The 22,295-nt window shown below is 50.3% G+C and overlaps 1 protein-coding gene across 3 annotated transcripts in view; it reads left to right on the top strand.

Moving 5' to 3' along the window:
- The first annotated feature begins 359 nt into the window (after positions 1–359).
- ATXN10 (ataxin 10) overlaps positions 360–22,295 on the top strand; it is a 159,203-nt gene continuing 137,267 nt past the window's right edge. Inside the window, exons 1-2 of one of the 3 annotated variants that reach the window (XM_059401783.1) lie at positions 360–849; positions 21,374–21,565. In XM_059401783.1, coding sequence (XP_059257766.1) covers positions 734–849; positions 21,374–21,565 — 308 coding nt within the window. In that variant the 5' untranslated portion in view covers positions 360–733. The remainder of the gene's footprint in view (positions 850–21,373; positions 21,566–22,295) is intronic. The other 2 variants (XM_059401784.1, XM_059401785.1) reach the window with 2 other exon arrangements.

Raw genomic sequence — 22,295 nt, 5'->3', positions numbered from 1 at the left:
CAGGGTGCATCTGTGTCCAGACCCCTCCCCCCCGCCAGGGTGCATCGGTCCCTGTCCCCACCCGCTTCTCCTCAGGATGCACCTATCTCTGCACGCCCTTCCCTGCCAAGCTCCCCACGCCCCCATCTCAAGGTGCACCTGTCCCTGCACCCCCTTTTGCAGCGCCCCGACGCCCGCATCTCCTCTTCAGGTTGCAGCCGTTTCTGTGCCCAGACCCTCCCCCCTCCTCAGGGTGCATCTGTCCCTGCCCCCACCCGCCGCCCCTCCCCCACGCCCGCTTCTCCTCAGGATGCCCCTGCCCTGCACCCCGTTCTGCCAGCGCCCTCCACGCCCGCATCTCCTCCTCGGGGTGCATCTGTCCTGCCCCGACTCCGGCCCAGGGCCCGGCCGACTCTCCCCCTCCCGAGGAGCCTGGGTCCCGCGCTCCGCCTCTCAGACCCAGCGCCCTCTCGGTGCCCCTCCCCCCGGACTTCCGCCCGCGCCCCCTCCCCTCGGGCGGGACTTCCGCTCGCGCCCCCTCCCCGCGCCGCGTCGTCCGGGTCGCAGCCCGAGGGGAGGCTGGAGGCGTGTCCTCGCTCTCGCGCCGGGTGCGGGGTGCGGCGGCGGCGTCCGGCGGCGGCGGCCGTGCTCCCCCCTCGCCTGCGCGGCCCGCGCGCCTCCGGCTCCGGCTCCGGCTCCGGCTCCGGCTCCGGCTCGTCGTCGTCGCCCGGCTCGGCCCGCGGCCCGCGGCAAGATGGCGGCGCCCAGGCCGCCGCCCGCCCGGCTGTCGGGCGTCACGGTGCCCGCGCCCATCCAGGACCTGGAGGCCCTCCGCGCGCTGACGGCGCTCTTCAAAGAGCAGCGGAACCGGTAACGGCCGGGCGGCGCGGGCGCGCGGGGAGCGGGCGCCCCTCCTCCCGGGCGGCGGGCCCGAGGGGCTCCGGGGGGCTGGGCCCTCCGCCCGCCCGCCGGCCCGGGTGCGGAGCCGGGCGCGGGAAGGGCCCGTCCCAGGCCAGCCCGGCGCCACCGGCCGCCCGTCTCGCTGGCCGAGCGCGCGCGGGGGGCCCCGGCCGGGAGCGGCGTCCTGGCGGGCGGGGGCGCGTGGCGGAGACGCCGGGGCGGCCGCGGGGACCGCCTCGCGGCGCGGTGGGGCCGCCCCCGGGGCTCGGGCCGCGCGGGGTGGGGAGCGGGAGCGCCCTGCTCGGCCGGGCGGGCCCTGGCAGCCGTCGCAGGGCGACTCGGCGGACCTGCCCGGGCCCTGGCCTTCCAGCCCGCGCGGTACTGGCGACTTCTCCACGCCTTCGTGGGTGCTTATTTTTCATTTATTGATTTTTTTATGTCTAAAATGGGACTATCACCAATAACTCCATCGCGGGACTGTACAGTGGGGTGAATGAAATAAATAAAGCGTGTGAAAATGCAAAGTATGTGACACTGTCCGTCGGTGCTTGTTTTACTGTGTTTGGGTCTTCCCCGGGCCTCGGCGTCCTCCTCGGTTTGCGGGGGAACCGGGTCGGCAGCATTTCCCTGGGAGGGTGGCTGTGGGATTAGAGGAGATCATGCCCACCAGGTCGCTGGTACGGAGGACCAAATCAACGCCAGCTCGTGTGCCTTTCCTTTAAGACGTTTATCGACGGCCCCCGTGCTCCAGGCTTTGTGCTACGTGGTGAAGTTGGACAATGAAGTCCTTTCCCGGGAGGTTCTGCTGTGGGGGAGCCGGCAGATAATTTTATCGTGGGGGGTGGGCGCACAGAGCACAGAAGGGGACCGCCGCATGCCGGCGGGGCCAGATGATCAGGCCCCAGAGGCCCTCTAATCTTGAAGTGGGACAGCTTGGTCTGAGCCCTGGGGTTCCCTTAGATCACAGTAGAAGCAGCGAGCTGTTGAAGGCCTGGTGAAAGCCCTGGGCTCTCTGTGAGGTCTGGGGGAGGTAGGTAATTGATAAGATACTCCAAGGAGATGCAGCGATCGAGTTAATGCTTCAGCACCTCTGCATTCTGGTGGACGCCCCTCGCAGTTGATTCTCAGCTGTCAGCCGTGCACCGAGTGAGCATCTGCACGACGCCATGTGAGCAAATAGTAATGGTCTGGACAAGAAGGTTCCCCAGAGGGAACTTGGGGACCCGTTGGATAGATGGTGGGGAAGGAAAGGCTTTAGATTATTTTGGCTGCCTGGCGGACAGATGAGAGGGCTAACTAAGACAGTATATGCAAAGGAATCCTGTGCAGATTTTGCAGGGCTCCCGAGTGGATTAAATGAAATCACATGGGTAAGAGGTCTGCTACAGAGGAGACGTTCACACATCAGATCCCTTTTTGTAATCTTTGGGATACAATCCCAGACCCTGAGCCAGTTTACAAGGCCCTTCCTGATGGTCGTGAGGAGTGTGGATGGGGAGCCCCTGAACGTTCTTTCTGGGGGGTGGCAAGATAAGCCCTTGGCATTACAGAGAAGTGTCTGACTGCCATGTGGGGGATAAATTAGGGAGGGCGAGGCTAGCTAGAGGCAGGAGACTTAAGAAGCTGATGCAGAAGCCCAAGGGGGGGAAAATGGCCTGAACTAGGACATTGTTTATGAGGATGGATAGGGTAAGTACTGAAAAATATTTACAGGGTCGAATGGACAGGGTCCAACTGGATTGTTGGGGAAGAGTGAGCAAAGGAAGCTTTCCACATCTGACTTGAGCTTTTCTGGGTCAGTGTCCTTGTTTCAGGCAGAGTTTGGAGACCAGGGGGAGGCGGACTGCTGTGCAGGTCTGGGGATGGGGAGGTGGGATTTGGTGGTGCAGAGAGCCCTGCAGGAGGGTTTGTAAGGACAGGCTGTGGTGCTGGTTCTGTCCCTGCCTCCATCTTTGAGCAAGTTACTCGTTGCTCCTCCTGTGCAGGGGGACCCAGAGGGCGGATGGGCCTGCGGACCCTGTGCTGGATGGGACGCAAAGTGAAGCAAAATGAGGCCTGGGAGCAACCTATAGAAAACACCAAACCAGACTGGGAAAGAAAGTGATTGATGGAACAATAGATGACAATCTTGGCTGAAGTAATAGGTTTTGTGGGGCTTTCCATATGTGTGACGCTACACACACCAGCTTCTGTAGTAGCTGGAGTCAGAGAAGCATCCTGAGGTAGAAGCACAAAACCTTGGGAACCAGGTAGACCTGGACAGGACTTGTGGCTTATCTCCCTGGACCTCTTGTCTGAAAGTGGGGATGAAACTGCTCCCTTGGTGGAATCACTTGAGGCGCTGGAACATTGTACGCACAGCGCAGTGTTTCTTGCTACTTCTTTAGTACTGGCTGTGAAAACACGGTTGGGTTGGAAGTGACCGAGAACCCAGTCGTGTTTAATCTCTTGCCTTTTAGAAAGCAGTTGAAAAGGTTATAATGTATTCTAATTTTTAGATGTCCAGGGAAAGGGATCCCAGGATCTCATTACAACCCCTGGGTGAATGGAAACTCCTGTCCCATTATAATGGGTATTTATTTATTTATTTATTTGACAGACAGATCACAAGTAGGCAGAGAGGCAGGCAGAGAGAGAGAGGAGGAGGCAGGCTCCCTGCCGAGCAGAGAGCCCGACGTGAGGCTCGATCCCAGGACCCTGGGATCATGACCTGAGCCGAAGGCAGAGGCCTTAACCACTGAGCCACTCAGGCGCCCCATCCATTATAACGGTTTTTGATGTTCCACGGATTCTTTGATACTCTATCCTTCAAGAGGAGGTTAATTGCTCTCTCCTTTGTGGGCTGAATTTAGTCACTTGCTTTTAATATAATAGATTACAGTGGGAGTGACAGTGTGTGACTTCTGAGACTAGGTCAGAAACGGCAGCCGCTCCCTCTCTGCTCTCTCTCAAATCACTAAGTCAGCTGCCATGTCCCAAGTCAGGAGGACGCTGTCCTCTGTGCAGAGAGATCCGTCTGGCCAGGAATGTGGTGAACTGTCTTTGAAGTGATGTTCTTAATCCAGGGGAACCTTCTCCGCCATCTGTGCAACCTCATGAGACCCGAGGCCAGAACCACCCCACTCAGCCACTCCCAGATTCCTGATCCTCAGACCTGCGTGAGACCATAGCAGTAGCGTTTTAAACTGCTGTGTTTGGGGTCATTTGTGACATAGCAGTAGATCATGAATACACCAATCTAACTTCTTCATGCCCTGGATTGTAGAGCCTACTTCTTGAATAGTGTCTTAATCACAAAAATCCATAAAAAATTGCTTAGAGTCATAAAATACCAGTATTAAGATAGTACTCAGCGGGGCGCCCCCCCCCCCCGGGTGTGCGGTCTGTTAAGTGTCTGACTCTTGGTTTCGGCTCAGGTCCAGATGTCCTCCTGAGCATGAGGTGGAGCCCTGTGTTGGGCTCCGTGTGCGGTGCGGAGTCTGCTTGAGATTTTCCCTCTCCCTCTGCCCCTTCCGCTGGCTCCTGTCCACTCTTTCTCTCTCTCTCTCTTTGAAATAAATAAATCTTAAAAAAAAAAAAAAAAAAGAGGGGCACCTGGGTGGCTCAGTGGGTTAAAGCCTCTGCCTTCAGCTTGGGTCATGATCCCAGGGTCCTGGGATTGAGCCCCACATCGGGTTCTCTGCTCAGCGGGGAGCCTGCTTCCTCCTCTCTCTCTGCCTGCCTTTCTGCCTACTTGTGATCTTTGTCTGTCAAATAAATAAATAAAATATTTTAAAAAAAGATACTATTCAGCTGTTTCTTCTCTATGGAATGTAATACTGTTTCTTACCGATTACATTTGTTTTCTACCTTTTGTTTAATGTACACATCTGCGTTTTTAACATTTATTTAACAAGTGATTTTTTTGCTGTGCTGTCAGTCTTCATTAAATTCTTTCTGAAACAAAATAAGATATAGATACATTAAAAATTCTGTTTTGGGGTTTTTGCTGGAGGTTTTCCAACCCTTTAGTTACCTTCATGGTGTACCTCTCCATCATCTGTCTGTGATGTAGCCGGACCCTTAGGTTAACATGTGGAGCCTAATGGAGCTTACTGTCGAACTCTGTGCCTCCACTGGCCATTGAGTAGTCATTAGTTGTGTGTGGCGATTTAAATTAATTAGAAATAAGTAAAATGAGTGGTTGTGTTCCTTACTGGCAATAGTCACATTTCAAGTACTCAGTAACCACATGCGGTTAGTGGCTGCTGTGTTGGTCAGTGCAGATGTGGAATGTTTCCATCGTTGTAGAAAGTTACAGATAGTGCTGCTGTCTCTCTCTCTCTCTCTCTCTTTTTTTTTTTTTTTGGCAAGATTATGTTCTGGTTCTTGAGCATTCCTGAAGTAATGTAACATTTGGATATTCCTTTCTATAATTTTTTCTCAAACTTAAACTGATACCTCATTGTTCTTCCATTTGATAAGCTTTTTTTTTTTTTTTAAAGATTTTATTTATTTGAGAGAGAGCATAAGCAGGGAAGAGAGGTGGAGGGAGAAGCAGGCTTCCCACTGAGCAGGGAGCCTGATACAGGACTCGATGCCAGGACCCTGAGATCATGACCTGAGCCAAAGGCAGATGTTTCACTGAGCCACCCAGGTACCCCCATTTGCTAAGCTTCTGGATGAAGCGAGCGTATCACATTCACCGTATCCCTAGCATCTAGCATGGAGTCTGATAATTAGAGGTGCTTGACAATTATTTTTTTTTTTAAAGATTTTATTTATTTATTTGACAGAGATCACAAGCAGGCAGAGAGGCAGGCAGAGAAAGAGAGGAGGAAGCAGGCTCCCCGCTGAGCAGAGAGCCCAATGCGGGGGCTTGATCCCAGGACCCTGAGATTATGACCCGAGCCGAAGGCAGTGGCTTAACCCACTGAGCCACCCAGGCGCCCCGTTGACAGATTTTTGTGGAATTGCTGGTACATGTAGCCTATTACCCATGGTACATGCTTGGTCTTTAATTCCAATCTCATGTAAAACATACAGGTTTGTATACATACATATTTTTTTTTAACTTCTGTCAGGATAGCTTATTTTTCCTCTTCAATCTGTGTTTAGTTAAACTTGTTTTTCTGGGAATGCCTGGGTGTGTCTGTAGATTGGGTGTCTGCCTTGGCTCAGGTGGTGGTTCCTGGGTCCTGGGATTGAGTCCTGCATCAGGCTCCTGCCCGCTGGGGATCCTGCTTCCCCCTCTCTTCCCTGCTTATGCTCTCTCTCACAGTCTTCATCTGTCTCTCTCTCTCAAATAAGTAAAATCTTAAAAAAAAAAAAATGTAAAATTGTTTTTCTGTTTACTTTCTTCCAGGTTTTGTACATCCCGCCGAATAGTGCAACTGTTTCCCTCCAGCCTTCTGAACCCCTTTTGCCATATAAACTCTATTTCCTTTTCTTAAGAGAGCACTTACTATTTTTTAACATACTTTGTATTATTTTGTAATGATTTTTTTATTGATGCTCTGCCTCCTTCCAGAATAGAAAGCCCAGGAGGATAGAGATGTTTGGCTTTTCTTTGAATTATTCTGTTGGATAATGCGTCTTGAATTTGATTTTTTTTTTTTTTAAGATTTTATTTATTTATTTGACAGAGAGATCACAAGTAGGCAGAGAAGCAGGCAGAGAGAGAGGAGGAAGCAGGCTCCCCGCTGAGCAGAGAGCCCGATGCGGGGCTTGATCCCAGGACCCTGGGATCATGACCTGAGCCAAAAGCAGAGGCTTTAACCCACTGAGCCACCCAGGCGCCCCCATTGAATTTGATTTTTTTTCATCAGTACATCAGCTGGTGTTTCTTCACAGATGTTGCTTCTTTCCCATTCTTGCCTTTCCTTTTAGTTACACGTTAAACCTTTCACTATAAATACATATTTTAAAGATTGATTTATTCATCAGAGCGAGAGAGAGGTACAGAGGGAGGGAATCTTCAAGTAGACTCCCCCCTGAGCACAGAGCCAGTCTTGGGGCTTGATCTCACAGCCCTGAGATCATGACCTGAGCTGAGATCAAGAGTTGGACGCTTAACTGACTGGGCCATCTTGGGACCCCCTTGCTATATTTTGTATGTATCACATGCCCCTTTCTCTGTTGTCCCTTCTCAGAGTTTCTGTTTGAAAATTTGCTACTAATCTGCTTTCTAGTATTCTGATCCTCTATTTTGCTGTGTTTAGTCTACTGTTATCCACTGTGTTTTTAGTTTCAGATACATATTTTGAGTTATCTTATTGCAGAATTTCTCTCTGATTTTTAAAAAAGATTCATTACTTCTTGAACATATTAATTATAGTTATTTGAAATAATGTGCCTGACGGGCGTCTGCGTGGCTTAGTTGGTTAAGCATTTGACTCTTGGTGTCAGCTCAGATCATGATCTCAGGGTTGCTAGTTCAAGCCTCGCATTGGGCTCTACACTCGGTGTGGAGCCTACTTAAAAACTACCAAAAAAAAAAAAAAAATGTGCCCAATAACTTTCTAATGTTAGTTTTTCTTGTGTTCAGTAATTTGATCCTGTCTCTTTTATTAAACACCGAATGTTTGTATGAAAAATTGAGGCCTTTTCTAGATACCTTCCCTTTGACAAATATCTGCAAACTCAAAATCAAAATCAATCTAAAAACTATTTCTTTTAATAATGGTGGTGGAAGAACTTGAGATCTGATCGGAATAAAATGATCTTTGGCCCACATATTCCACAAAAAATACCTCAGCATAAAAGCCAAAACTGTAAAGTGTTGGGAAGAAAACATGGGAGATTATCTTTGTGACCTGGAGTGTAGGTAAACATTTCTTATTTAGCCCACAGATAACACAAACCATGCAAGAAAAAATTGACTTTACCATTAGACTTTATCAGAATGAAAAACATACACTCATCCCAAGACACAATTAAGAAAATGAAAAGGCAAGCCATAAACTGAGAAAATACTTGCAATTCCTATGTCTGACAAAGGACATGTTTTAGAATATACGAAGTGCTCCTACGACACCATAGTAAAAAGATGAAACTAATTTAAAAATTGGGTGAAAAAATTCTCTGCTTCATGAAAGAAGATATAGTGCGTAAGTGTCCAAAAAACACAGAAAGTGCTCCATGTCATTGGTCTTTAAGGAAATGCAAATTAAATTGAGGTAGCACTTGACATTCTTCAGAAAGCTGTGATAGCAGAAAAAGGAAAGTAAGCCCTGGAGAAACTGGAATGCTTGGGCATTGTCAACGGAAGTGGTAGATGGGGTAGCTACTGTGGAAGAGGGTTTGGGGGCTCCTCAGAAGGCCAGTGCTACTCAGCAGCCCCACTCATCGGTGGGCATCGCAGACACACCTGAGAGCAGAAGTTCCAAAGGTGCTCGTGTGCCACGGCTTGGTGTGCGTTACAACGGCCACAAGATGGAAATGACCCAGGTGTCCATCAGCAGATGAGTGGGTACATAAAATGTGGTCTGTCCATACATTGAGATATTACTGAGCAGCAAAAAGGAGTGAGGTGCTGATCCGTGCTATGATATGAATGAACCTTGAAAACATGCTCCATGGAGGAAACGAGACATAAAATGACAAATACACGATTCGCTTTATAAAGTACCTAGCACGTTAGAGGTTACCCATGGTTAGGGGTGGGGAGGAGCTAATGCCCATGGTTCTAGAGTTTCTCTTTGGGGTATTCAAAAAGTTTTGGAATTAGATGGTGGTGGTTATACAACAATGTGAACATAATTCAAGCCACTGAATTTTACACTTAAAAAATGGTCAAAATGACAAAATTTTATGTTAGGTACACAGTAGTACTCTCCCCTTATCCTCAGGGGACACATTCCAGGACCCTCAGTGGATACCTGAAACTGTAGATGTTTTCTCCTATCCATACTGTGATAGCATTTAATTTATAAGTGAGGCACAGTAAGAGATTAACAGCCGTAACTAGTAGTAAAATAGAACAGTGATAGCATACTGTGATAAAAGCTACAGGAGTGTGGTCTCTCAGAGTATCTCCCTGTGCTGTATTCGCCCTTCCTGTGATGACGTGAGATGATAACAGCACGCCATGGCGCCATGAGGTGAGCTGAATGATGTAACATCATGACGTAGCGTTAGGCTGCTGTTGATCTGATGGGACATCAGAGAGTGGTCGTCTGCTTGTGGACTGTGGTTGACTGTGGGTGACCAAAACTGTGGAAGGCCAAATTGTGGATAAGGGCAGGGGGACCACTGTATTGCATTTTACCACAATAAAAAAAATTAATATTATACAAAGATGAGTCAGGTTATACGCTCGAAATGGGTGAATTATGTGTTATGTAAATTATATCTCAATAAAACTTTTATTTTTGAAATTTTAAAATTAATTTTTGAGAGGAGGGAGGGGCAGAGAGAGACTCCTAAGCAGGCTCTGTGTCTAGTGTGGAGCCTGACGTGGGGCTCAGTCCCACAACCCCGAGATCGTGACCTGAGCTGAATGAAGTGTCAGATGGGCAGCCAACTGCATCACCCAGATGCCCCTCGATAAAGCTTTTACAAACAAAACCATAGTGAGATACCTCTGCACACCCATTGGAATGGCTACGATTAAAATGACGGCACCAAATTTTGGCGAGGATGTGGAGCAACTGGAACTCTCATAGATTGCTGGTGTGTAAATGGTGCACCTGCCCTGGGGAACATTTTGGCAGTTTTTCTGTAAAGTTTAACATACACCTGCCTATGACTCTGGCAAGAACATACATCCACAGAAGACATACAGCCAAATGCTTGAAACACCTCAGATTTCCCCCAGTGGAAACGGCTGAAACTATCTGGAAACTTACATGAACGAACCACCAGTGCAGCAGAACGCAGTGCAGACAGATCCCAGGGACACGGCAAGTGAAAGAGACCAGACGCCAAGTACGCAGTGCGCGTTTGTGTTTAGGAAGTTCTCCCAACAGGCCAGGCTGATCAGTGCCGACACACCTCTGAACGGTGCTTGTCCAAAGAGGCTGGGAAGTGACTGGAAAGGAACAGGAGGGGATTTTCTGGAGCAAAGGAAGTGGGCTTTATCTACTGGGGGTATTGGTTGCCTGGGGGCATGCATTGGTCAGAACTCATTAAACTTAACATGATTTGTGTATTTCAATGCATGTAACATTGTATCTCAATTTTCTGCCTGTAAGCTATTGCTCTTCTCCTCCCTCTGGAAAGAAAATGGGTATTACAATGCTTGCTTTGTAGGGTTGATCGATGCAGGTATTAGAGTGTGCTATATATGCTTAGTCTAGAACAGGGCCTGGTGAGCATCTGGTGCCCAGCAGACCCTGACATTGCAGGCTCTAGTCAGGGTGCAAAGTGAAAAGAAATGAGTGGTGGCTGTTGGGAATTTTGTTTATTTTATTTTATTTTTTAAGATTTTATTTATTTATTTGACAGAGAGGCAGCGAGAGGGGGAACACAAGCAGAGAGAGAGAGGGAGAGGGAGAAGCAGGCTCCCCAATGAGCAGGGAGCCCAATGTGGGGCCTGATCCCAGAACCCTGGGATCATGACCTTTTGCCAAGGGCAGATGCTTAATGAGTGAGCCACCCAGGCGCCCAATTTTGTGTATTTTAAAGTCACGCTTGTAAAGTCTTTAATTTCATCTCATTTCTATGGTCCGGTCCTTACTTTATTTTTTTTTATAAAGATTTTATTTATCTGACAGCAAGAGAGGGAACACAAGTGGGGTAGAGGGAGAGGGAGAAGCAGGCTTCCCACAGAGCAGGGAGCCCGATGCGGGACGCGATCCCATGGCCCTGGGATCATGACTTGAGCCGAAGGCAGAGGCTTAACCCACTGAGCCCCAGTTCTTGTTTTAATAAGCTTTTGGAATGGTCTCTGAAACTTTGGAATAAAAAATAGGTATAAGAACAAGAAACTTAGTGGAAGAAAAATGGTTTTTCAGATCTAAGATGTGGGCAGTAATTTCATGCCACAGTTATGATCCCTTGGTAGAAAGGTATTTTGGCAATATTAAATAATTTTAAGAAGCTCTAAGAACTTCCAGTAAAAAAAAGCAGGTACTTGAAATGAGCAGTGTTGTGCTTAGGCAGAGGAATTTAGATGTGTTTGCGTGGAGTGACTGCTTTAGGAACTGACATTCAGAACACCCATGCTTGTGTAGTCTTTGGAAAAGGAAATTGAGGCTTTTCATTAGTTTTCATCCTAGTGTTTTCGTTGGTTTGGTTGCTTATTTTTAAACTTCTGACAAATCAAGACCACAAATACATAAAAATGTCCGTGCTTTACGGTGGGCGATAGAAGAGATGGTCTAACGAGTACCCACGCATTTCTCTAGCAAAATCAACAAACGTTCAAGTTTTGTCTTCTCTCAAAGGCCAAAATGTTACCCAGACTGTTAATGCCCTCTGCATGGGAACAAATTGCCCCGCAAGGTAGCAGCTTGAAGCCACACGTTTATGGTGTCCTGCAGCCTGTGAGGGTTGGGAGATGCTTGGTTGGGTGGATCTGGGTTAGTGTCTTTCCTGAGGTCGCCGTCAGGCTGTTCACCAGGTCAGCCAGCCTGAAGATCGACTGGCTGGAGGCCTGATTCCAGGCTCTCGCCAGGTTTTGGGTTAGGCTTTCAGTCCTTGCCACGTGGACCCTTCCCTAGGGTCCTTCTTCAGCGAGCCAGGAGAGTGTGCTCAAGGTGGACGCTGGAGCGTCTTTAGAATCGTGGAAGTGACCTGTCCTTTCTACCGCGCGCTGTCATGGTCACGGGAGGGATCACACGTCAGGGCTTGATCACCAGCGGGGGGTTGGATGGTGGTAGGAGGGCTCCTTGTTCACTCTGATCCTGCACTTCCCTCTTGGTTTCAGAAGGGGGACACTGGTACGGTTGGCCTGTCATTTACCTTGTGCCTTTGAGTGCTGCCGGTTTTCACGCGCGGAGGGCCAGGTCATTAACTCTGGCTGTTGTAAGGTCTCCCGGCACAGGGATAGATGATAATTTCCCTTTGTTCTTACCGATGGATATTTGGATGGCCTTGGAGTTTTGGAAGGCAGCTATGCTCACCACTATACCACCAACGCCCGCTGTGGCCTTGGAGTTTTGGTAATTCCTACTGCACCCTTCTGTCTCCGAGTGCAGGGGAGGCCCAGCCTGGTGCTGACTTCCTCGTGTTGGCCCTGATTGCCACACGGCGGAGGGGGCTTCTGCCCGTCCTGGGCGAGCGAGCTTCACTCCTCGGTTTTAGACGTGATGGTAGCTGAGCGTTTCCGTTCAGTTTTTGAGCATGGACATACGTGTCTTGTTTTAAGGCCGGGCTGTGTATTTATATATTCTTAAAAGAACCTTGATTACATTGTTTGGAATGGAGGGGAGACCTGGCAGGTGGGACCAGGGTCTTGGACGCAGCTCCGTACGCGTCAAACTGCGTAGCGCGGTGGGGAGCCGCTGGCTGTGAGGAGAGTGTCCAAGAGCCGGTCTGTAGTGATTGTTCTGGCCACTCCAGAGCTTTTAGTTGGGTTTGCTTTTCTTTGCTGACTCCACACGTGCCAGCGTTTAGCACTGTCATGGTAGCTGATCAGTGCGAAGAGCTGTAGTCGGCCCGGAACATAGCCAGAGTTCAAATGCTGGGATACTACGTTTGTAAGTATCGTCTCCATTCCTTTGTGCGTACGCACAGATCATTTTTCCCTCAATCACCATGTCACCTCCTCCTTAAAGCCTGCCTCCTGCCCTGTTTTCCCTGTGGCCCTCTGCGCCTCCCTCTTGGAAAGAACTTCCCGGAGTGTCAGAATCACCTGTCACCACCTGCCGACCCGCTGGAGTGAGAGCAGCCCGAGGGCAGGCTTCTCCTCATTACCTCTGTATCCTCAGAGCCTGCTCGAAGAGCCAGCACGGAATGAGCACTTGATGGGGTGTTTATTGTTTCTTAAATATTTTCTTGAGTCATTCAGCATAAAGAGAGAGTGTAGACAAAGGACTCTAGCAAGGAAAGTATAGAAAAAAATGCCAAATACGACAGAGGACTATGATTTTGAAGGTAAAGAAAAAAAGCCTTGGTATTCCTAACTACTTGTATAACTACATTGATGAACTTTCAGGAAGGAAATAGAATGAGCACGTTAGAGTCAACGTACTATGGAACTCAGAAATAAACCTGTCTTTCTGTGTATATGCATACTCACCTAGGTTTTCCCCAAACATTACTGAGTCTCTGGCCAGCAACAATCTCCGGCTGCTCCAAAACAAAAACAAAAAATGAAACAAAACGAAAACCCCCCCAAAACCCACAGGAGTCGTCAGCCTCGCTAAGGTCACCATATGGCATCTTGACTCAACCGTGATTCAGATCAGCTTTGTTGAGCGAGAACATCAACTCAGTGATGCTATAAAAAGCACTTCACAGAGCAGGATGACAGTTTGCTTTATTTTTACCTAGGCCGTGAGCCGGAGGACCCCATGGAACGATTTGGTAAGGTGTTCTGACTCAACTTCAAAATACAGATGTGGTCAGGGTAAGCCACCGCTCATTCAATTCTCTTAAATGGACAGAACAGACAGGAAAGCGTTGGAGCCAGCAAGTCAAAATAAATAAGGCTGGGACTGTGACCGCCAGTGCCCTCAGAGCAGAATTTCTCAGCGCTTCATTCTTCCAGTCTTCTGTAGTGGTCCCTGGACCGCGGGCAAGGGAAGTCAGGCCGAGGCCAGGAATCCCGGGCCTGCCTGCGTTGTCCCCCGCCCTGCCTGCCGCAGACGTGGACGAGTCATGTCCGAGCCAGGGGACCGCGTGTAAGCCAGCGACGCTCTCATTGGAGCCGTGGTATATGTTGGGCTCAGGGAAGCGCCTGGCACGTAATAAGCACGATTTTATGTGTTTTTGTGGTTGTCTTTGTCCTTGAGAATAGTTACAGCTTTATCAAAGGGCGTTAAAGATGACGAATGGTGCGATATACCATTACATGATGGAAAACCTCAGTAGCGCAGAGACCTCCGTCTCCCCAGAGTGACTTGTGGTTTCTGTGCCCCTGAAAATAAACTCGACAGGCGTATTTATGGGTGGAAATGCACAAGCTGATTTTCTCATTTGTTTGGTGAGCTAGGTTTTGTTACTCCCCGATTCCCTCAAGGCTTTGTATGAACCTTTTCTGACTCCTCAGCTCTCGAAGCCCTCCCCCAAAATTTGAGCGTCTTCATTTCCTTCTCTGAACATTGATCTTCTTGATCAAAGTGAAATTCAGCTTGCCTCTGAGGGATGCCTTTCCGGAAGGTCTTCCAAGTGGGAGGCTCTTTGCTCTCTCCCGTGTGCCCTGCAGTGGAAGGCGTGCTAGGCATTCTCCTGGAGGGCCCTGGCTGCTTCCAGACCTTCTCCCCTGGAGCTCCTCCAGCTTTCGGTCTCACGCCATCAGTGTGTACCACATGTGTGGTCACTCTTGCCGCTAGAAGAATTCCTTGGGTCACTTCACCTCGTTCCTTGAAGAATGAACTCGAGGTCGCTATTAAGTCTGCAGTGCTTGTCCTGTCTTAAATCGTGGCTGTTCCGGTGTTCACGTAGATCATTGCTCCAGCCTTTTTGTTCCTTGACTTTTCTTTCTCTCTGTCAATGAGCTTGACCTTCACCCCAGCTAACCACTCACTGTCAGCGCCACTGGGGCCTTCTCGTTAACCAGAGCTGCCTTCCCGCCACAGTCTGTTCAGGGGTCCCACTCTGGCCCCCTGTTTGATCTTCTCTAGGTCACCTCCCGCAAGGGTCTTCAGTCTGACCAGGACCTACAGTTGGTTGATCCTACTACTTTTTCTCTGTTTCTGTTTAAATTTCAAGTAGGTTCCATGCCCATGTGGGGCTTGAACTCACAGCCCTGAGATTAAGAGTCCCATGCGCTGCCGAGGGAGCCAGCCCGGCACCCCGATCCCCCTGCTGCTAATTGCTGTCCCTTGCGTTCCTCAGGTTCACATTGTCCTTCTGAGCCACTTTAGATGGATGGGTTGGTGGTAAGGCAGTTGCTGGTGTATCCACCAGGGCTTCCCTTGTCTGTTCTGTTAACTTGGCCTCAGGCTTCCCTGGGACGTCTCCGGCTCCGGATAAAGCCAGCTTGCTGTGTCCTCTGTGGCCGCACCCAGGTAGCTGAGCCAGGCTCGAGGCAAGCTTACAGCCTTGCTCACTGGTCTCGAGGGAAGTTGACGATCCCTGCGTACCGGTGCTGATGGGTCTGTGTTTAGGTTGGTCATTAAGGTCACTGCCTTAGCGCGGCCTGGCAGTGCTCTGCGTCTCCCTCTTCCATTCGGCCTCCTGCTGTCCTGGTCAACCAGGTCCCGCCTTTCCCTTTCCTTAACTTTCCGTTGTGTCTCCTTCATCCTCACTCCTGGCTTCCTGTTTCACTGAGTAGAGAGGAGCGGCCAGAAGGTGATTTCCAGGACTCCCCGGCCCCCTCTCCCCAGCTACCTGTTCCGCGACTGTCCCCTGCCTCCGCTTCTGTGGCTGTGGAGGAACAGTCCTGCTCCGAATGCCACCCGTCCCCCCCGCCCCCGGACCTGCACGCTCGACCTCCCTCCCTTTCACAGGCATTGCTCCCATAATCCCCCCCTTCTTAAATTGTCCGTTTTACCATTTCTGTTGGATTATCTTCATCCGATGATCCATCTGCTGTAGTTTCTCCCCTGGTGAGAAAGCTCGGTGGTCCCTGAGCTGTGGTCCCTGAGCTGTGGTCCCCTTTTCCTGCTCCCCGTCCTAATGGAACTTCCCCAAACAGTGATTTCTATTTACCCATCTCCGTTTCTCGTTCTCTCGAGCCCGTTTCACGTCGCTAACACGTCACTAACCAGTGGTATTCCTCATTCTTCGCTCCCCCGACCTTCCGGCCGCAGTCGCTGGGGGCTCCCATCCTCCTGGAAACACTTCCTTCGCTTGCCTTGCACACCGTCACCCTCTTCTGAATCACCTTTCTCGTTGGCGGCTCCCTCCTGGGGCTCGGGCTCTAGGGGCTCCGGGGGCTCCATCCTCAGACTCAGACGGCTCCTCTCCCCTGCCCTGTGCCCGCTTCACTCCCGAGCGACCTTGTTCAGTCTCGTGCTCCAGTCCTCTCCGTCTGCTGGTGGCTGGAACATCTGCCCTGGCTGTGCTTTCCTTCCGAATTCCAGACCTGTGGATCGCTCTGCCTCCTGCATGGTTTGTCGTTTCTGGAAAGCACCTCCAGCCTCACCAGCCCCAGCTCGCAGAGCCCCCCACCCCCTGGGTATCTCCGGGCAGCCTTCTCCCTTTTGGCGAGCTGCACGGACATCTTTCCTGATGTGGCGTGGGCCACAGTTCTGGGGTTCTCCCAAGTCCCCTTTCTCAGATGGCCTCATGACACATTCTGTCGGCAGATCTCATCCACTCTTTCCTGAGAATATATCAGAGTCTGATCTTTGCTTATTCCGTCTCTGCCGCTCTTGTCCTAGAACAGGGCTCTAATTGGTCTCCTGGTGCCTTCTCTTTATCCCCTGTGGTTTGTTCATCACAGAGCAGCCAGAGGGGTCCCCCAGAATGCAGGGCACTAGAGCCTTCTGGGGCTTTCCCGTTAGGATACAAGCCAGGATCCTTCGACCCTGCACGGTGTGGTTCCGGCATGCCTCCGACTCAGTTTACCTTTCCATTCCCTCTCCGGGCTGCCTTTCCGCGAGCCCTCCGCCTTCCCTGTGGTGCACCAGGTACGCCTTCGCTTTCCATCCCCGTCTCCCAGGAAGGGGCCTGGCGCTTCCTTATCCGGTTCTCTGCTCTGAGACCACTTTTCCAAATAAGGTTCTTAAGGAGGCCTTATATACGCAGTCTTTCTCTGCCTGAGATTATAAAGACATTCTCCATATATTTCCTTCCAAAGCTTGATAGCTGTGGCTAACACGCCGTCCTAGATGCATCTGGGGTGCCTTCCTCTGACCCCCCACAGAGCCCGTGGCCACGCTGTCACCCGTCGGGTTTCTTTGAAGGCAGTGCTGCTCCTGGACACGCCAGCCAGTGGTTTACCTGCCGGTTGCACCTTTTCTTGGCTTCTTTCACTCGGCGTTGTGCATTTGCAGTCTGATTCGGATGAGAGATGAATTTTGACTATCGTGAGGACAGTGAGAAGGGGGGAAGCGTGTCATTTTGGGGGGTGGGGGAGGGCTGATGTGTATGGACTCTTTAAAGCAGGGGAGCCAGACTGATCCTGGGGCCGCGGTGGGGCCCTGCCTCCTTTTAAGAATGTCCGTGTCTGTCTTTTCCTTTTTTTTTTTTTCTCCTTCCTTAAATGGTCTATGAGTAGTTTTTACATTTTTAAGTGGTTGGAAAAAGTAAACTTTGGGGCACAAGAAAGCTGCATGAACTTTACATGTCAGTGTCCCCAAGGAGAGCTTTGTTAGCACTCAGCCATGTTTGTGCGCTCAGATGTCGTCTGCAGCTGCTTTTGCTCTGAGGGCGGCGTTGTCGAGTGGTGGCTGAGCCTGTCAGGCCCTCTAGTCCCAAGTGTTTACTCGCTGGCCTGTTCTCGGTAAATGGACTGGTCTGAGCCTTCAGGGACAGCTTGAGAGTCCCAGATGGAGCAGAAGAGGGAAAGCGGAGAGCTCCCAGGCCGGCAGAGATGAGCCTCCGAATTCTGCCCTCAGCTCTTTCCGGCAGGAAGGGCAAATGTTTTTATTTTCTGTTTTATTTTGTTCAGTCCATCCTGGTCAGATCAGGGGGTGTGGGGGTGGAGGTGGGGCTGTGGTTTTAAATAACAGCCAGTGATTCTTAGTCTTGGAACTTGTCTGCAAGGTGTGAATCCTTTTCTGGAGTAGGAAGTCTCAGCAGGGCAGGGCTGGGCCGGCCCGATGAGCCTTTGGCTTCCTTTTCAGGAGGAGGTCCAGCCTACGAATGACTGACGGGAAAAAGTGTGTGCCCATGGGACCGCGGGCCTGTCTAATCTCTGATATACGGTCCCGGGGAGTTTTCTTTAATTTTACTGAGACGGGACTTGCCAAGATTCAACCTACAGATCTGTTCAGACTTGAAGGAAATGAAATTCTACCTTTTGTAGAATTCAAAGCCTTTTTTTTTGTTTCTGTAATGTAACATTTCATTTGTACGTTGTCTTCGGGGTATGCATTCCTATCTAATAGGAGTGTCTAACAGTTGAATTTTAATTGTCCTCCTAAGTACTTTCTGCCTTCTGTGGATAAAGTAGCTAAGCTTTTTAAAGACTCTGAATATTTTGTGTTCGTTTGGTGAAAGCAGAAGTGACAGCAATTACTGTTATTAATAGTAACATTTGTAATGTGGGAGCGATTGATCTTTACTGCTCTGGGGTCTGTCGTTGATCATTTCAGGTCTTTAGCCGCAGTGCCTTGACGGTGAGCTTCAAACTTGAAGACAGAGTACATTAGGGCTGTTGGGATCTGTTATACCAAATAACTTTCTTTCAAGGCTGTGGAGGAGCACAGAGTATACATGAGACTGTTGGGTGTTTCCCCAGTTCTTGCTGGTAGCGAATGAAAGCTCTTTCCCCACCTGGTGGAAGTTGATCAGGTATTGTACACAACGGTGGCGAGTAAAGTCTACAACCATTTATTGTATCGCTCTAGAGAACAGGTTTTAATTCCTTCTCTTTCTAGGGGAGCAAGACATCTCTAACAGACAGTCTTTGCTCTCCAGAAATTTACGGGACGGTTATCAGTAGGGTTACATTTCCCCCTTTAGGGTCATCCATGATGTCACCCACGGAGAAGGAAAAATTTGATGTTTGTGAACTATCAGTCATAAGACATCTACCATCTTTTGGAAAACATGTCCCTTTTCCGAGGGTAAAGGAGATGTGGAAGCCAGGACGTATGGATTTCCTGACCGGAGGGGGAGAGTCGGGCGGATGCCTGGGTAGGTCTCTTTCTGCCACTGCTGCAGCCCCGGGTGCGAGCACCGCTGCTCACCTGCTCAGGTCCCGCCCAGTGCGCATCCGTGGGGCAGGTAGATGCCACCGAGCGCGCTGGTGCCTCGTCGCTGTTGGCAGCTTGAGTCAGTACAATTAGTGGATGCCAGTTCTGGGCCCTAGAGGTAGGGAAATACAGAGGATAGGCTCTGTTTCCCGGTGGTTTATGGGCCAGCCGGGGAGCTGTGCTGGAGAAGGGAGTATCATCTGATGTGGGGAAGTCTTACGTAGTCCGTCTTACCGGTGGAGTGACACTGGGACGTTGACAGGGGCGCTGGTCCACCTGGAGAAGTGGAGAGTTTCTCCGGCCTGGGAGTTTTCCAAAGGCTTCAGGAAGGAGATGCAGGATTTGGTGGCGGACACTTGGGTGGGCGTTGTGTAGAAGGCGCATTCAGGGGGGAGGGCATACGTTGGAGCAGAGAGGTTTGCAAATGCCTGGTGTTTTCAGTAATCCATGGGTGCGCAGCCCAGGGAGAGCAAATGGCAGTGCTCACAGCCCCAGGCGGTCCTACTTCTCTTCACGGCACAAGCGCGAATTGCCGTGTGCCCAGGGAGGGCTACCATGATGATTCTCTGGCAGCCGTTAATAGTCACTTTAGGAAGATGGCAGTTGGCCTTAGCTCAGCTAAACATTTTTCTTTTGGTTAAAAGTCTAACCAAGGAGAAAGGCCTGGTGCACATGTGACACATTATTGTGCAGCCTCGGGAGTCACTCATAGGATAGGTTCTCGAACTTACTAATTGTTGCGTGGTTGGAATATCAGTCCTCCAGTTTTCCCAAGAACAGTGGTTTCTTTTTTTTTTTTTTCCCATCTTGCTTTTCCGTCTACCACAGTTTGAGTCCGAAGCTTTCGATGTGATGGCTTCTGGGAAGACCGTTCAGAGTAGCGAGGTAGTGTCCGTGTGAGGTTACCTTGCAAAGGACGGGTGGGGAGAGGTCATGTCGGCTTCTTGATCCTGGGCCGGATGATGCCGTCTCGGTAGGAAAAGAGGCGTTACTGCATGCGATTCAGGCGGTCGCTTCTTTTATCTGACCGTGACATTCCATGACGGCTGCCATCGAAACCTTGCGCAGTGGGGGCACATGAGGAGACTTACTCCCTGTTGGAGCACTCCTGATCACACTCAGCATCCTTTGACGTGTTGGAAACTCTTTGGTGTTTTCTTAGCATGTCAATGTCTGCACTGTATTTAGTACTCCTTAAAGATGTCTGGAGAGTGTTCGCGAATTTTCTTTATGGCAAATCATCACTGAAAATGGCTTATGTGGGTAATTGTTTCTTACAGTCCCTGAGATGGGGTGAGTACCGTACCCTTGGGCTTTTACGGTTTCATTTGGTCACCCAGTCGCTGACAAATCATGTGACTTACGCCCTCTGTCCATGAGCTGAAAAGATGCCAGTTGCAGGACAGGGACTTGGGGTCCTGAAGCTCAAGGAGGGGCATGTCTCTGGGCCCTGCCCTGCGCGGGGGAGATGCGTGGAGGGGCTCTGCCAGCCCCTGAGCCGGCCCAGTGACTTGGGTGGCTTGGTGTCCACGGTTCGTGTGGACTGGGGGCTCCCTGCTGACCTGGCACAGGGGAGGAAGAGCTGCAGGGTGCTGGGCTGGCGTGACCGGGCCAGAGACGAGCATTCGTGCGGTCAGGGTCCTCGGCAAGAAGCTCCCCAGCTGTCTGGCACAGCAGTCGCTCTTCTGACTGTCAGACAGGGGCTGCTGCTTCAGGAGACTCGTGGGGCGAGGAAGGCGGCTTCACGTTTTTGAGCCACGTTGCACGAAATTGCTTACCTTTGTAGCCCTGTAGTGGTTGCCGGTGTGGGCCTTGCTCCTGGGAGGAGAGCATGTGGGAGCTGAGATGCCCCGGGGGACTGGCCACATGTTCATTTTTCTCCCCTGGGCATGCGTTCTCGGTGGAAGGACGCCCTCGCTCGCTCGCGCTGCTTGCTCGCCCTCTCCCCCTCTCCGCCTCCCCCTTCTCCCCATCTCAGTCTCTGTGTGTTTCTCCCTGTTTATCTCCTCCCTCCCTCCTCCTCTCCCACTCTCCCCTGTGCAGTCCAGTATATACCGGCCGTATTGCTGGCTTCTCTGTATCTAGAAAATGAACAGTGAGCGGGTTGGCCTCCCAGACAGCTTAATGGATAGTGTTTCTGGAAATTGTATTTTGGTACATGTTGGGCGGTGGTGGGTGTGGCTAGATTGTCTTTCTAGAACAGAGAATGTAGATCTTCTGTTTTGATTAAGGATGGATCCCCAAGCACAGACCCTCCCCGGAGACGGGCATCTGGGTTGTCGCAGGCGGTGCGGGTACCATGTCAGATGGCTTCTTTCAGAAATGGGGCTCTGCCCGTTATTAGCCCAGTGATACGGGCAAGTTACTCAATTCCTCTCGGTTTCACTTGTCTTAATAACACATGAAAAGGTTTCTGAGAATGTGTCTGGCTAAGCGCTCCAGGTTTGTAGCTCTTTGATTTTGTCTTGTAAGTTACAGAGTGAGAACAGACAGGTTGGCCTGCAGGTCCATGGAAGTAAGTGCAAGCAGCTTTCTGAATAGGACATTCAGTGATTAGATTTGTTTTCCTCTGGTTTGTAACAGTTTCATCCTTTTTTCAGAGAAACTGCACCCAGGACTATCTTCCAGAGAGTCCTGGACATCTTGAAGAAATCTACCCATGCTGTTGAGCTGGCCTGCAGAGACCCGTCCCAGGCAGAGCATCTGGCGTCCAGCCTGCAGCTGATAACGGAGTGCTTCCGGTGTCTCCGGAATGCCTGCATCGAGTGTCCTGTGAACCAGAACTCTATCAGGTAGCCTTCTTTGTGGTGCCCACTGATCCTCTGATCCTCTTTCCTTGCGTATGTGACTGCTGGGCTGTCTTGCAGGTTTACGGGCAAGAAATAGTTTGGGGATCACAGTGTTATTACCCAGTGGTAACCACAAGGCTAGATTCCGTCTCCAGGCGATAGGCACCCTGCGGTCTTGCCACTGGACACTTGCAGGCGAGCATATAAATGGTACGACCTATGACAGAGTGTTTTTAACATTAGGGGTTACATACAAAGGTCCTTTCTTCTTTGTATTTCTAATGTATGTTTTGAACTCTTAGGTTATAGACATACAGCACAGTGATTTCAACTTAATTTTAATTCTCCAATCCTGGATTCTGCCTTTCTAAAGGCATATGCAGTTCTGGGCCTCACTTTTCGTAGCTGTAAATATTTAGTTTTAGTGTTTTAATTAGTTAGCCTGTGTTGGCTTGGAACAAGGAGCGTGCCTTGTAGATTTCTAAGATGGCCTATTCTAAGATTTCCTTTAGACCGTGCAGAGGTGCGAGCTCTCCTTCCGCCTGTTTTAGAAGGGGCACCTTGTTGGAAGTAGTTAAGAAGAGAATTGCCAGATGCTGTTCCCGTTCTTTTGCTTGTTGGTCTCCCCTCCCAGAGCTGAGCACCTTTCCTCTTCGGTTTAATGGAATCTGCTTTTTTTTTTTTTTTAAAGATGTTATTTATTTGACAGAGATCACAAGTAGGCAGAGAGGCA

Source organism: Mustela nigripes, chromosome 6 (genome assembly GCF_022355385.1).
Source record: "Mustela nigripes isolate SB6536 chromosome 6, MUSNIG.SB6536, whole genome shotgun sequence".
NCBI classification, from domain to species: domain Eukaryota; kingdom Metazoa; phylum Chordata; class Mammalia; order Carnivora; family Mustelidae; genus Mustela; species Mustela nigripes.
This window is presented reverse-complemented; position numbering and strand designations above follow the sequence as displayed.